Here is a 15,157-nt window from a genome sequence, read left to right on the forward strand (position 1 = left end):
ATGGGTCTAATCTCAATATTTTAATGAAATATTTCTTAGGGTAAGTTTGTTTTAGAAAACCATACAGACAAATCCCATATATTGTGTGGTGATTCTTATAATTTTAAATTTTAGAGAAATAATTTTTCCTACTCATCTTCAAATAACATATTAAGGCTGATAACCTTCTGTATACTGCCTACAGGCATAATAGCAATGGGACAACAAATCAATATAAGATGGGTCTATGATAGAGACAAAAGGACATCTTAATACCTGAAATATCAATGAAATACTATCAGCTTAGATACTCTGAGTAAATCATTTAACCCTATTGTGCTATCTATGTTATGGGGAATAGGCCACTTCAAGATATTTGCAGGTGAATTCCTACTTTTACATATACAGCAACAAACTCTAAAGTACGTTTCTTCCTTAAAAGGTGAGAAAATAGGCAAAAAGAACTATTTAAACAAAATTTGGACTATGATAAAATATTTTAGATCCTCTATGATACATGAAAATAAAATAAATACATTTCTGAGAACATTTGCAATATGAAGTATACTACAATCTGTTTTACTATATGTAGATATAAATACATTGTCCAGTATTGTATTTACTTGATATACTCAATAACAAATATTTTTTAAAATTAACTTAAAAGTTTTATAAGACAATGCTACTGAAAAGAAAAGCTGAAAAATAAACTACAGGAAATATTAGCTTTTGAGGTAGACAAAAGTTTGTGAAAAAGAAAATCAATGATTAATTTTTAAAATCCTTACATATAGCAATGAAGCAAGTGCATTTCTTCCAGCTCAAGATTCGGACCTTACTCTTGCGATATTAACTAGTAGGACTCCCAAAGCTTCCTGAGAGATCAGTTTTTATCCCTTAAACTGATGTCACATGACTACCCCTGACTTACCAAAGCATTCATCTCTTTTCTTAACATGAAACCATGGAACAAAAGATAATATCTGTTTTTGGTCCATAAAGAGACTTGAAGTCTCTTCCTAATATTTCCAGTTTGTTTTGGCTCAGATATCTAATAAAAAGCCTCTCAAATAGATACATTGATATGCATATGCAACAAATAAATGCATCTACCATACAAAAAACAAACCCAAAGCAGAATAAAACAAAACCACAAAAACAAATAAACTAAGAGAAGAAACAGGTATTTGAAAACAATAACAAACAGCATTAAAAAAAAACCCAGATAATAACAACAAAATATTGCCATCTTTCCATAAGGAATTTCCTTAGGAAAGAATCTGTGCATAATATTATCCAGAAGTGGAAAAAATATACCTCAGAGTAGACATGGCACCAACCTCTAAATCCCCCTGGATAGACTACACAACAAATTAAATTAGCTACTTCACTCACTAATAAAACAGGAAGAAAAATCAAATCAATACATTTACAACAACAACAATAACAACAAAAAGATACAAAGGCTCTTTTTTCCCCTAAAAGCTAAATCTGTATCTTTTCATTTAAGATTTTTGTCTTGGGCAAAGAAGAAAAGGCTGATTTAATGAACAAGATGATTACATAGGAATAAAACAATTAGAAGCCAACATTAACATAAAAGGACAGATTCAATATTTGAAAGAAAATTACCTATCTCCTCTCCCCCAATAACTTGAAAACAGAATTTTTCCTGTACTAACCTCTTGTGTCCTGGGCTGATCAAACTACAAATGACACTGGGTCAAGTTCTCAGTTCCTGTAAATATCTTGGGAGAATGACTAAGGATAAAGCTATGCAGATTGTTACCTTTCTGCATTCCATGACCAGACTGAACACAACACAATGCTGAATTATTTACCTGTTTCTTTCCTTAGGTGTTCACTAGTCATTATGACATGTTGGGAAGCCTTGTGGAGCATGTTTCATGGATCAAAACTCAAAGCATCACTAGCCACATCATGGACCTTATGATAAAGAAAATGAAAATTTTCCAAAATATATTTCTAGAAAACAGCATGATAAAATATTCCATGAAAACAAGATAAAAAAGGCAATACTATATTATCATGATCACAAAAATAGCTTTTCTCTTTAAAGGGAACTTTTGAAGGTTTGAAAAGCAGTTGAAGAGCTATGAACAACAGTTAAAAGCATCATTCCATTTACTTTCAGCAAACATTTTCTATTTAAAAATATCTCACAACTGCTCCAATGATCTTCTTAAATATTCAGAGGCTCAAAATAATTGCTTTTGAAAATTACAGAGAAAAATTATAGTTTCCCTGTAAAACTGAGGAAAAGAGGGAATTTTTTATCAGTATAAGACTTTCTGACTATTAAAGCTACCTGAAAAGGAAAAGCATTCTATGAAAGGTAGTACCTTGCCCTACATTATATATTTTCATGGAAAAGGCTTACAGGGTAGTTAATATTGACAGGGGGACAATCAACTGGCATAGTAGATACAGCACTGGGCCTGGAATCAGGAAGATTCATTTTTCCTAAATTCAGATTGACCCCAGATACTTATTAGCTGAGTGACCCTGGTTAAGTCACTTACCTCTTTTTGCCTCATTTCTTCATTTGTTATTTTAAAAAACGAGCTAGAGAAGGAAATGACAAATGACTTCAGTATCTTTGCCAAAAAAAAACTCCAATTATGTCACAAGTCAGACATGATTGAACAATAAAAAGAAACAAGTAAACAAAAAGCTATTAATTCATAAAATATTAAGTGAAAATGTAGAAACCCAAATTTTTATAGTTAAAGAAGAACTGAAAAGTTATTTATTCCATTTCTTATGGGTAGGATTAAACCCAGAGCAAACCATACATGTAATGGTCTTTTAAAATATTCAAAAAATGAGATATTATGGCTTTTTTGGTGTTCCTATCCCTTACAGTTGAGATGCTCTTCCTAACAAAGAAACCAAATTCTAATAAACTTTCAAGTCCTGCCTTTTATTGGTTTTTTTCTCAGAGAAAATAGACCAGCTGGCTAAAAACAATCTTGTAATTTTTTTCCTCCATTTTTGGGTAAAATGATACATAGCTCTTCCCTGTTTGGTAACCCAGGACTGTTCAGATCCTGCAAGAACCAGAATATATAACCATTCCTATAGCTCTGGCCCATGCTTAGTTAGCCCTTGAACTAAAATTCTTTGGCCCCAAAATCCTAGAAGAGGAGGAAGGAATGGGAAAAACATGAAACAGGGAAGATGAAGGGAAAGAAGCCTATCTGCTCAGAAACTATGATTTCAAAGACACAGAGTCCCTACTCTTACATTCTTGAAACCACTTGTGTTTTAAGATTTAAAAGGCAAGAAAATTCATGGCTAAGATAACAATAATAATTGATATTGTATAATGCTTTAAGGTTTGTGAAATGTTTTCACATAGATCAACCTGTTTGAGTCTCACAGCAGGCCTCTTATTGTGCCCTGCTTTCTAGAGCCCCCAAGTTGGGGTGACAAAATGTACCATTGCTTTCTAGAGCCCCCATATATCAGGGTGATTAAAATATACCTTCCTAGTGTCAAAGTAATGAGGTGGGACTCCCAAGGTTGGTGGAAAAATAGAGTACATTAATTTCAAGGACCTTCCCATTTTTATAATGTAACAAAAACAACACTGCTCATGGGGGACCACATAAACAACTTGCTATTGTATGTAGTTTGCCACCTAGTATCACTCTTCCACCTGATATCACACTGTTTCAATCTCAATGCAGGTTGTCACCACCCCCTGACTTTTCAGGAAGGCCAAGAGCTCTTAGGGAAGATGGGGAGCAGAACCAGACATTGTTAGCAGGTTCTCTCTGGGCTAAGGTCTTATACCTTTCCCAGAGTTTTCCCACTGACTATGACCCTTTACAGCCTCTAATAAAGATATAACCAATACTAACTTAATTTGACAGTAAGAAAGCTAAAATTCAGAGTTTAAATCACTTGAATGATAAGTCACACAGCTAGCATATACAAGGAGGGTAAAGAAAGTCTTTGTTCTTAACAGGGACTTTCTAGTTTGCCCAAGCAATCCTGACATAGGCATGAGTGAAGCTACTGCTCAATGAAAAATGCTGTAATTAACAGCTATCTCACCTCCTGAATACTGGGATCATCAGGCAGGTAGGTGTATAGCGTAATTATCTGAACCAATGAGTTGGGCAGCAGAGAGGCAAATGAGAACCACTGGAGGTAGAATCTGAATAGAATTTGAACAGTGTTTTCAGTCTAGCTCTTGCTTTTTTATGCAGTGTAATCTCTACATAAGAAATTCAACTAGATCTCATGTAGAGATATTCAACTAGATAATACTGCCAGATCTTACACAGGTTCTGGATATCTGAATTAAGTGTGAACTCAGGTACATAAATTTGTCTGCCCAGAAAAAAAATAACAAATAAGTGTCACTGTTATCATATTTACCTTCCAAAGATAACTAAATTATTATTACATTAAATTGGTTTGTCTTTAATAAATCCTTGCAAAAGCAGCATTCAATTATGCCAATTCAGAATTACATGGTTTATGATTACAAAAGTCCTGCTAACAAAATAAAGAACTTAATGACTTTGACATGAGATGAAAATTCAGTTCAAATATCTGGTGAATCACTAAAAGTTTGTTTTTAACTGGTGCATAAAACTATGCTGTTTTTATTCAAATTCCTCTATTAAAGTCTTGCTTATTGGGATGTAAAGATAATCCTTGGCTCTTGAAGGTGAGACAGAGTAGTTCAGATTCTGATAGATCCTTCCAAGTTGTTACCTTGCCAGAGAACCAACCTGGCTAATTTCAAAGGGCCTCACCACAATGCTGCTTTTTTTTTGAGCTCCAACAAATCTGAAAAACTATCTCTGAAGTCAGAAAGACTGTGATTTGTGTTGGTGAGAACACTGAAGTTCCAGATCACCGAAGAGATAATTTTATTAAAACTAATGCTCAATTCACTGGACAACACAGAACAAATTCAGTTACTATATAAAGTAATCACAAATTTGAAAAGTTTTAATCAGCCTCCCAGAAGAATCTCAGATACCTTCTAAAATATTAATATAATCCAGGCAGAGAAGCCTGGATAATATAATATAATAATAATAATCATAAATATTAAGTTTTCAAAGAGACAACAAAGGACGTAAGTGCTTATCAAGCTTGGTAAGTGTCGAATAGTGACAAAATGCAACCCTCTTCAGCACAGCCACACTTCAAGAACTATTCCTGACATGATACCCAGCTCCTGTACAGCTTCAGTAGCATCACTTACTGCCTGTTACACAGTACTGACTGCCATGATTATCAGTATCAGTTATGAGGACCTAGAAGGCAAGTGGGCTGTCAACCTTACCTGCTGCTACATAACTGACAAGTACAAAGAATGAATGAATGATGAGATTGAATTCCAGGATTCATATTAGATTTACATATTCAAAAATGAAGCAGCTTTTGCTCTCATAGAGTTAATATTCTACAACCTGTGTAGTGATAAAAAAAATGCCCACACAAAATAATTTGGAAGCAGGAAGAAGTACTAATCAAAGAATCAAGAAAGGACTGTTGTAAGGAGGTAGTATTAGAACAAATAGTAGTAAGAGGAGACTAGCTTTTAATGAGGACTACCATGTAGTTAGCCCAGAGATATAACATATACAAGAAGCAACTGCTGTAGATTCAGCTAAAGCAAGCAGAAGCAGATAAAATGATTAAAGAGAATACATTCTTTTCTGTAGTCATTCTCATTCAGTCCATAGCTGTAATCCTTGTCTCTCCAATCCCATCCTGACACATGGATAAAGGGGTCACCTGCTCCCTTTCTTTCTGCAAGATTCTGGAGAGACAGAAAAAAATGGATACTATCCAGAAGACATAGGCCTTGATGTTCCTCCTCTGTTAGCTCCAGGGACTCGGTTCTCCTTAGTCAACACTCACTTCCCTCATAGCTTCTTCTATCTCCTCCAGTGGCCCTTCCATCTCTTCAGGTTCTTGATGTTGGTATTTTCCCAAGAGCCTGTGCTCATTTTTCTCTTTCTGTTAGCAATCTCATTCATTCACACAGCTATTACTATCACCAGTCTTCACAGTAGTAGACATGAATATCTCCATGTTCCTACAAGCTATTGCTTGCTGGAATATTTGATGAATCCCAAACTGAACCTTTAACATTTCTCCTTATGCCTGAATTTATGCTAAACACTACCATTTCTAATGATACCTCCATTCAATCAGTTTCCATGCTTGAAACTGGCTTGAAACTGGGTCTCAAACTGGCTAAGATGACAGGAAAAGATAATGATAAATGTTGGAGGGGACGTGGGAAAACTGGGACATTCATACATTGTTGGTGGAATTATGAAAGAATCCAGCCATTCTGGAGAACAATTTGGAACTCTACTCAAAGGGCTTATCAAACTGTGCATACCCTTTGATCCAGCAGCGTCTCTACTGGGCTTATATTCCAAAGAGTTATTAAAGGAGAGAATGGGACACACGTGTGCAAAAATGTTTGTGGCAGCCCTTTTTGTAGTGGCAAGGAGATGGAAACTGAGTGGATGTCCATCAGGTGGAGAATGTCTGAACAAGTTATGCTAAATGAACGTTATGGAATATTAATGTTTTATAAGAAACAATCAGCAGAATGATTTCAGAGAAACCTGGAGAGACTTACATGAACTGATGCTGAGTGAAATGAGCAGAACCAGATCATTATATATGGCAACAACAAGATTAAACGATGATCAATTCTAAAGGATGTGGCTCTTTTCAACAATGAGATGATTCAGGCCAGTTCCAATGGTCTTGTGATGAAAAGAACCATTCACACCCAGAGAGAGGACTGTGGGAACTGAGAGTGGATCACTACATAGGATTTTGATTTTTTGTTGTTGTTTGCTTGCATTTTGTTTTCTTTCTCATTTATCCCTCTTTTGATCTGATTTTTCTTGTGCAGCATGATAACTGTATAAATATGTATACATATATTGGATTTAACATATTTTTTTAACATGTTTAATATATATATTGGATTATTTGCCATCTAAGGGAAGAGGTGAGGGGAAGGAAGGAAAAAATTGAGTCAATGTTGAAAAATTATCCATTCATGTTTTGAAAATAAAAAGCTGTAATAAAAAAAAAGAAACTAAAAAAAAAGAAATTTTAGGGTTGTGTTCCTATCTTCTCTCTCCTTAACCTCTCATAGCCTATTAGTTTCCAAATTGTTTTAATTTTACTGTCATCTCATGTTTATATCTTCTTTTTATTTCCATTATATTATAGAATCTCATTACCTTCCACTTTTACTACTGCAATAACTTCCTACTGTCCCATATCTCTTTTTTTATTTTATTTTAAATTTTTTTAAATTTCCATTCCATAGAATAAAAAGAAATAATTGCACACAAAACTGCAAATCTATTTATACCCCTTCACTAATCCCTTCTTTGCACAAAAATCTTCAGTGGTTCTCTAGTGCCCACTAAGTAACATTCAAATTCCTCTCCCTTGGTATTTTCAGCCCCCACCTTACCTTAAATATTAATTCTATCTTCCCTGCATTTCATACTCCAGTTAAAGTTCATTGATTACTCTGTTTCTTGAAACATATCCTATAATTTTCCAATGGATTATTCTTTATTCCTTGGCTTGATGAATACTTGCTTAGCCTTTAAAAGCTTTACTCAAAATCTATTTTTTCTAAGAAGCCTTTTCTGATTTCAATGATCTTTCCTCTTAAGACATTATATATAACTTTGCTCCCCATCATGCAACTACAACATTATGTGTTGTAGTTTTCTGTATTTTTATCTTACATAACATGTAAACAATAAACTCCATGGGGTCAGGGACTGCATTTTATCTCAACTCTGTATCTCCTACACTGTCTAGAAGAGTTCTCTATGTAAGAGAAATGTAATATTTGTTGAATGAACAAATGAATAGATCATATTTAAGGCCATGTCCTAAAAGTCTAAGTATGAAGGCTACCTTTTAGGTTTTTCCAATTCCCCTCTTTCCTTTAAGAATCTAATAGCTTAATAAAATGGAAAAAGCAATGGATTTGGAGCTAGAGGCACTAGGTTAAAATCCCAACTCTCTCATTTACTACCAGTATGATGTGGGGCCAGTCACATTAACCTCAGTTTTCTCATTTGTAGAATAAATGAATTGAACTAGATTACCTATAAACCACCTTCAAAGCTCTAAATTTATGATCTTTTGAATTATGTAGTTGTTTGATTATGTAAATAAGGCTTAGTTACAGGGAAAAGCCAAATAAGTCTTTAACCAATGGGCATACCTTTGGAATTCTGAGACATATCAGGATAACACACTAAATCTTAAGTCAGGACAGTGTTTATCTTCATTCTTTCATGGGCCAGCTTGGGTCCTATCTCTTCTCTCCTCTTATCTTTTTAAATAATCTTATTTTACTTGTCTGTTTCCATGTTTTATCCCTACAATAGAACATAAGCTTTAGGAAGGTAATCACTGTCTCCAGAGGTTTAGGATTACATAGCTCTAGTATGATGTCAGTTCTCCAAAACATATTTGATGTCATGTATGGAAAAGGCACAGAGATTTAAATAAAGCTAGATAAATAAATAATCCTCTTGGATATATATAGTACTCTCTTAAGAAAACTTATTTCTAAGGCCAAATAGTAGCATAATTTAAGATTTAGAATTTTCAAATTTATTCATTCTTGTCTATTTCCTACAATAGGACTTATTAAATGTTTAGTAGAAGAAAATTTCAAGGATTAAAATAAGTTTTTAAATCTTCTTGTGGCTCATGCCCCATAGATGACTGATAATATGTATTTTTCTCCTAAAACCATTTAATTTACACTTTCCCCCAATATTTCTCCGATCAGAATTAGACTCTTGGTAGCATTCAGCTGTCATCTAGTAAAGCAGGATTTTTCCTGTAACCAACTAGCGCTATCACAATCCCTTTTCTAAACCTTAAGTTTCATCACCTATATAAAAAACAAAGAAGAGATCTTCAAGGTCTTTTCTGACTTTAATATGCTATGACTCCAATGTTTCTGAACCTGATTTCAATAGTTTAAGCGACTCCCAGTCAAGATACCTACTCTACCAATACAGTTCTACAATTCTTATCAATTTGAAATTAGTTACTAAAAAATGGCTCTAGGTCACACAGGCAGTGTGCCATAAGAAACACAAACTGAGTTAGTTCTTCCTGACTAAAAAGCTGCCTCTCAACCCTGTTGACGCTTATGATTCTAATATAATGCATTATAATAGAAGCTAATCCCTAATAAAGATGCAGAGCTCTGGAAACATTGGGCATATAGAAAATTTGAGATGAAGACAAATTTCTTTCAGAAATGTTTCCAAAGCTCTTTAAAATTATTTTAAGAGGACAACCAAAAAGAAAATCTTTTATGAAATAATCATAATAATAGGTTGGAGCTTAAACATTAAATTTGACAAATAATACTGTATAAAATCTATGACAGCATTAGGTAACTGAAAAGTTTCATAATCATCCATTTTCCCAAAATAGCAACCTCTTTAGAAATGTATCTCCAAAGAGGTTTTACACATTGCTGACTGTTACACTGTGTAATAATGACAGATATAATATGTACTTTGGAGAATTCAATTCATTATCAAACTTAAAAGTTTCAGCTACTACATTAAAAACAATGAAGACATATGACTAGCACAAAAAAATAAAAAATACCAAGTGAGAGATTGCTCTGGATCCAGCTCTGAAGGGAACTATTAAATTTTCTATGTGAGCATTTCTACCTCAGAAATTGATAAACACCACAAATCAGGGCTTAATTTATTGTACTGTTGATTGTTTAGGCTTAAGAAAGTGATAAAGAAAATGTAAATAATGCAGATTTACTGTCTTCCAAGTCACATGATGGAGGACTAGACATTATCTCTACCTCTCAAACCTCTCAAAAACATAAACTATGTCAAAAAAAGTAGAGTGAAACTTCAACTCTTTATGATGTAGGATACATGAACCCAAAAGGCTTCTTAAAAACAACAATAAACTGATCCCTACATTTACTTTTCCACAGTACCCCTTCCTCTATTATTGTCCAGTGTGATATTGGCTGTGGGGTTGGTTGTACTAATAATCCAAGGATACAGTCCAAGAGTTTAATACAAAACTTCATTCCCTGCCCATCCCTGCTTCAAGTTCTGTGGAGATCTGGGTAACCTATTGCAAAAGTTCACTGGGGGCTCAGTGACCAGAATCATAGTGGCAAACATTCTCTATTGCAAAATATTTCTTCAGGAAATTGGAGGGATAGGGAATTGCAGAATGAAGCAGTCCAGGAAAATGGTGGGGTTAAGAGTGGGAGATAGAGGATGATGTGGAATTCTAGGGTGACAGCACTAAATCTAAAGAAAAGAACTCAACATCCAATTAGGGGTAGTTCTAAACTAAAAACAAAAAAATCACTTTAGAGATTCAGGTTGAGAATTCTAGGAAAACCAGCATCATAAGGGAAAGAGTTAGAAAGTAAGCAACGGTGGGAAATAAAGAAAAATCGGTAAGAAATTACCAAATTTCTCAGGGAGGAAGAAAAGTAAAATTCTTCAACATAAGCAGATAATAGAACATTAACAGTAGAAGGAAATATGGCCTTTAGGTCTAGTAAATAAGTTCGGGCATTTAAGAATAAATACTGCAATATAAAGGAAAATAATCCAACAGTTGATGAGATAGAGGACTATGCTGTGAAATTTGAAGAGAGCATGAAACCACAACACATTGTCCCTGAATAGTTTAAAAAGAGGAATGAGAAATATGAGAACAAAATGTATGACCTGCACAGCAAAAATAGATGGCAGATTAAAAAAAAATCGTATATGTAATGTCAAGTCTTAACCAAAGAAATAAAGAGAAAATGATTGAGAATATAAATACACAGAAGTGAAAGACAATCTAGAAGGAGAGAAACAAGAATAATAACAATAAAAGAAAATATGCTCTCTATCCAAGTAAAATATACATCTCTCAAAGATAGGATGCACAGAGATGAATCTTAAGACTTGCCATAAGAACATGAAAGTTCAAAAAGAAAAAAAAACTAAACACCATAATGAAAGAAATAATACAAAAGTGCATAGAACTCTTGAAAATAGAAAATGAAATTTTAAAAAATTTAAAAATTCATAGATTGCCTCCAGAAAAAAACCCCGAAAATTCCAAGACACAAAAGTTTAAATTTAACATTTCAATTCAGAAAAAAGTTCCTTTTTATTGTCTACAGTTATTTATTTATTTTATAATAGCTTTTTATTTTTCAATGAGATTATATGACTATCATTAATAATAAGAGAAATAAATGCAAATCAAAACAACACTGACATTTTATCTCATGCCCAGAAAATTAGCAAAAATAACAGAAAAAAGCAAAACTCAATATGAGAGGAGTTGTGAAATGATAGGCACACATATTACTGACAGGGGTATGAGATGGTATAATCATTTTTGAAAGCAAATTCTAAATTAAGCAAATAAATAAATATCCATACCCTTTGAACTAGGGACTTCATTACTTGGCTTATACTCCAAGGAAGGAAGACACCATTAAGAAGAAAACTCCTACACACACCAAAACATTTATAAGAGAACTTTTTCTATTAGCAAAGAATTGGAACAAAATAGGTGCCACTCTCCATAGCAAATAAACAAATAATGATACATTAAGGGAATGGAATATTACCTGTGTTGTAAGAAATTATATAAGTGATATAAAGAAGCATGGAAAGATCCATATGAACTGATGCAGTTAAAATAAACAGAACTAAGAAAATCATACATATGGTAACTACAACATTGCAAATGGAAAGAACCACACAACAATAACAAAAATTAAAGTGAATAGAACAAAATTAAAAAGCTCAAACAAGATTTGAGTGAAAAACTATGAAAAGACATCTCCAAACCTATTTTTTCTCTTGGAGATACAAAGTCCATAGGTATTAGATACTGTACTTGTTTTTGGACTTAAAAAAATAATACAAATTACTATAAAGTGAGGCAAGTGTTAAAAATTTATCAGCACCCTCTAGGTGTGATGTAAAGAACACAGGACTAAAAAGGAGCCAGTAGCTTTAAGAGCTCATCCCAGTCTGGCCATGAACTAAATGTGTGACCTAGACAAGTAATTTCACTTTCCTGGGTTTCAGTTTCTTCTTATATAAAATGAAGGGGCTGGTATCTCTGGGGTCTTTCAAGCTCTGGCACACTGTGATTTTCAAACCATTTCCACTTACTACCTCCAATAAATGTAACACAGTTCTGTACTGCAGAGTAAAGAAATAATTTATTTCACTCAAAGCCATAGAGAGGAGTCTTCCATGGGATCTACATTTACTTTGAAAAAACTCACACGTTCTTTAAAAACAGAAGCTATATTATCTTTCTAACATTGCTATCTTTTAAATGTCAGTAAGTTCAAAGAGTTAGAATTTTCACATGATTCTGAGTGACCAAAGAATAAGAAAACAATTTAACCCCTTTGTGCCTCATAGGGTCTGGATGGTTGTTTTTGTTTTTGAGTGGGGCTTTTGAGCAGTTTTGACTGTTTTAGTAAAATCCCCAACCCCTATAATAAAACCTTGCTACAGATGAAACATTCTTTGATCTGTGATACAACCAGCTTCATTAAATTGAGGAATTCACTATCTGACCAAAACACACCTTTTCAAGATTTTAAACTACACCGTTCTATTTTCACAGAAAAAAAAATGGGGTTAAGGAGTGGCCTCTCATTTTAGTCACCAGGACAGGAATGGACACTTTCCCTCTCTAGTCCTTTCTAAAGAAAAGGTGACAACTGAAGTCTCCTTGGCTCTTCATGTGTAAGAGGAGGTTAGCACACAAGCTAGGTGGCCCCAGAAAAACCAGCTGACCCCATCTGGCCCCCAAATTGCCCTCCATTCTGGCTAGGGATCTGTTTAGCAAAAAGGAGGTTGCCTTGGCAAACACAAGCTGGCTGAGTTCCCACAATATCTGTCTTACTGCTACCAGAAAAGCAGCACAGCATCTTTATTCTACTGAGCCTCCAGGGCAATAGAATTGTTTTGGGGGACAGGGAAAGGGAAGAGATTAAATGAAATAATATTTGCAAACTACTTAGCACACAATGTCTGTCACATAAAAGGCACTATATATAAATGCTCATTCTCTTCCCTCTTCCCTTTTTTCCCCATAGCTGAGTCCTCCAGGGCAGAGAATGCCAAGGGCTTAAATCTTGGAACATGCCTCTTACTTGATCCTGATCCCTTTTTGTGCTCACTAAAAATGCTCTGAAACAGGGAAGGGAATGAGATGGAAGAAGGGAATGAAGAAAGCAAGACTGGCAATTTCCAGCATTCCCAGTCATTCCCCCAACACCTTTTTCTAAGTAGATATAAGGCCAGCATTTACTTAGGAAGTTTACATCTCAACTTCATGTTTCTGACTAGGGGCTCAGGCCTGAGGTATCTGTGTAGACAAAAGGGCAACAATGGATAGGGAAGAACTAAATGTGTAACATCCCTATCTTCCCAGGAAAATCACTATTTTATCCAACAACCTCAACTCCCCTTTCCTCTTTAACTCCCAGGATCTGATCTTTGCCCCTTTTATAATCAATATCTACCACAACTCGAGGGGCTCTGCCTCCAGGTCAGTCCTTGATTCAATCAGGGAAAAGCTTAAAATTAGGGCAGAGTGCCAATGGTTTTTGCCGTGGGGGGAGGGGGGTGAAGGGGGAATGCCCTAGGGGTAAAATGGTGTCCTAAGAAAAATTCCCAATTCTTTAGCACAGTTCTTTTTTGTTGATCAATCTAAATAACTGGAAGGGATCTTACAAATCATTTATCTAATTCAACTTCCTACATAATAAAAGAATCTCTTTCTAAACATCCCTTAAAAAGAGTCATCTACAGCACCTCTAATACCAGGAACTCACTAGGTCACAATGTATGCAAGATGGATCACTTCTCACCATGGAAATATGGGAAGGATACATGGAGGCAATATTTAATGGATTTTAATGGATGTATTTAATGGAATATTTAAAGTGAATGAAAAAAGCAAGATATTCTAGGTATAAAAGATAACATGAGTTTTTTAAAAAATTAAAAATCACAATGTCGCTTTGAATAACAGGTTAGATTCTCTAAGCTTTTGGCTACAATGTTTATACTAAAATGTTATAAAATATGAATGTATTGTCCAAAATTATTTTGTAACTCTTGAGAGTAAAGGCAAATAATTTTTTTTAGAGTGAATAGCGGACTTTATTAATTCAAGAAACCCAACTTCAAGTAGAAAGTATTATTCATTTTATCCTCCAGATCCTGGATAATGTCATGTAAGTTCTTTCAGTCATGTTTTTCTTACTACAGTTCAGGTAGACTAATAAAGAGAACAGGTTATATAAAATAATTCTCCTAAACTAGTTTAAACATTGATTTATGCTTATATTTCTTTTTTTTTAAATGATGACTTTATTTTTTTTTTTATTTAATAGCCTTTTATTTACAGGATATATGCATGGGTAACTTTACAGCATTAACAATTGAAAGGCAAATAAAATTGACACAGAATGTTCTTTCTTTGATCTCTCCAGTTCTGGAGATAGCCCTACACATAAATAGATATCCTGTGATGAAGTGCACATGAAATTTATATGAACAGAATTATCAATTTTTTTTTCTGTGTTCCTTGTAAGAACATAATGACAAGAAGTCCCAGACTTGAAGAATTTCAGTTAGAAGAAAATGCAAAGATCATCTGATTGAATCTGTATCTAAATAAGAATCCTGACTACATCACGGGCAACAGATGACCCTCCATCAACCCTTAGATTACAGACATCATCTTCTGGGGCAGTTCATTCTACTTTTGAAGTAATTCTACTTTAGAAAAATTAGGAAGTTTTTATTTATCTCAACCTATACATCTTTTTATCTATAACTTCCATTTATTGCTTTTACCCTCGGAAGTCAAGAAGAATAAGTCTAACCATTCTTGCACATAACAGTGCCTCAAATTTTTAAAAAGAGCTATCATCTTTTTCCAGATATCTCCTTTTTCAATTATCTGAGGGGAACATTCCATTTCTCCAGTAAACTGCTTATGGTCTACAACTCTGATTATCCTGATCATCTTTTCCTACTTCACACTTCAATGTATCAATGTAATT

The 15,157-nt window shown here is 34.1% G+C and overlaps 1 protein-coding gene across 11 annotated transcripts in view; it reads right to left on the minus strand.

Annotated features, from left to right (window-relative positions):
- TPD52L1 (TPD52 like 1) overlaps window positions 1-15,157 on the minus strand; it is a 150,015-nt gene that overhangs the window by 83,731 nt on the left and 51,127 nt on the right. For 2 of the 11 annotated variants that reach the window (XM_031964319.1, XM_031964327.1), the window contains exon 1: window positions 1,821-1,916. The exons of 2 other annotated variants lie outside the window; for them this stretch is intronic. In XM_031964319.1, coding sequence (XP_031820179.1) covers window positions 1,821-1,881 — 61 coding nt within the window. In that variant the 5' untranslated portion in view covers window positions 1,882-1,916. Of the gene's footprint in view, window positions 1-1,611; window positions 1,631-1,661; window positions 1,789-1,820; window positions 1,918-15,157 lie in introns of those variants that run through there. 7 more of the 11 variants (XM_031964328.1, XM_031964329.1, XM_031964318.1 and 4 more) reach the window with 6 other exon arrangements.

Source organism: Sarcophilus harrisii, chromosome 4, assembly GCF_902635505.1.
Source record: "Sarcophilus harrisii chromosome 4, mSarHar1.11, whole genome shotgun sequence".
NCBI classification, from domain to species: domain Eukaryota; kingdom Metazoa; phylum Chordata; class Mammalia; order Dasyuromorphia; family Dasyuridae; genus Sarcophilus; species Sarcophilus harrisii.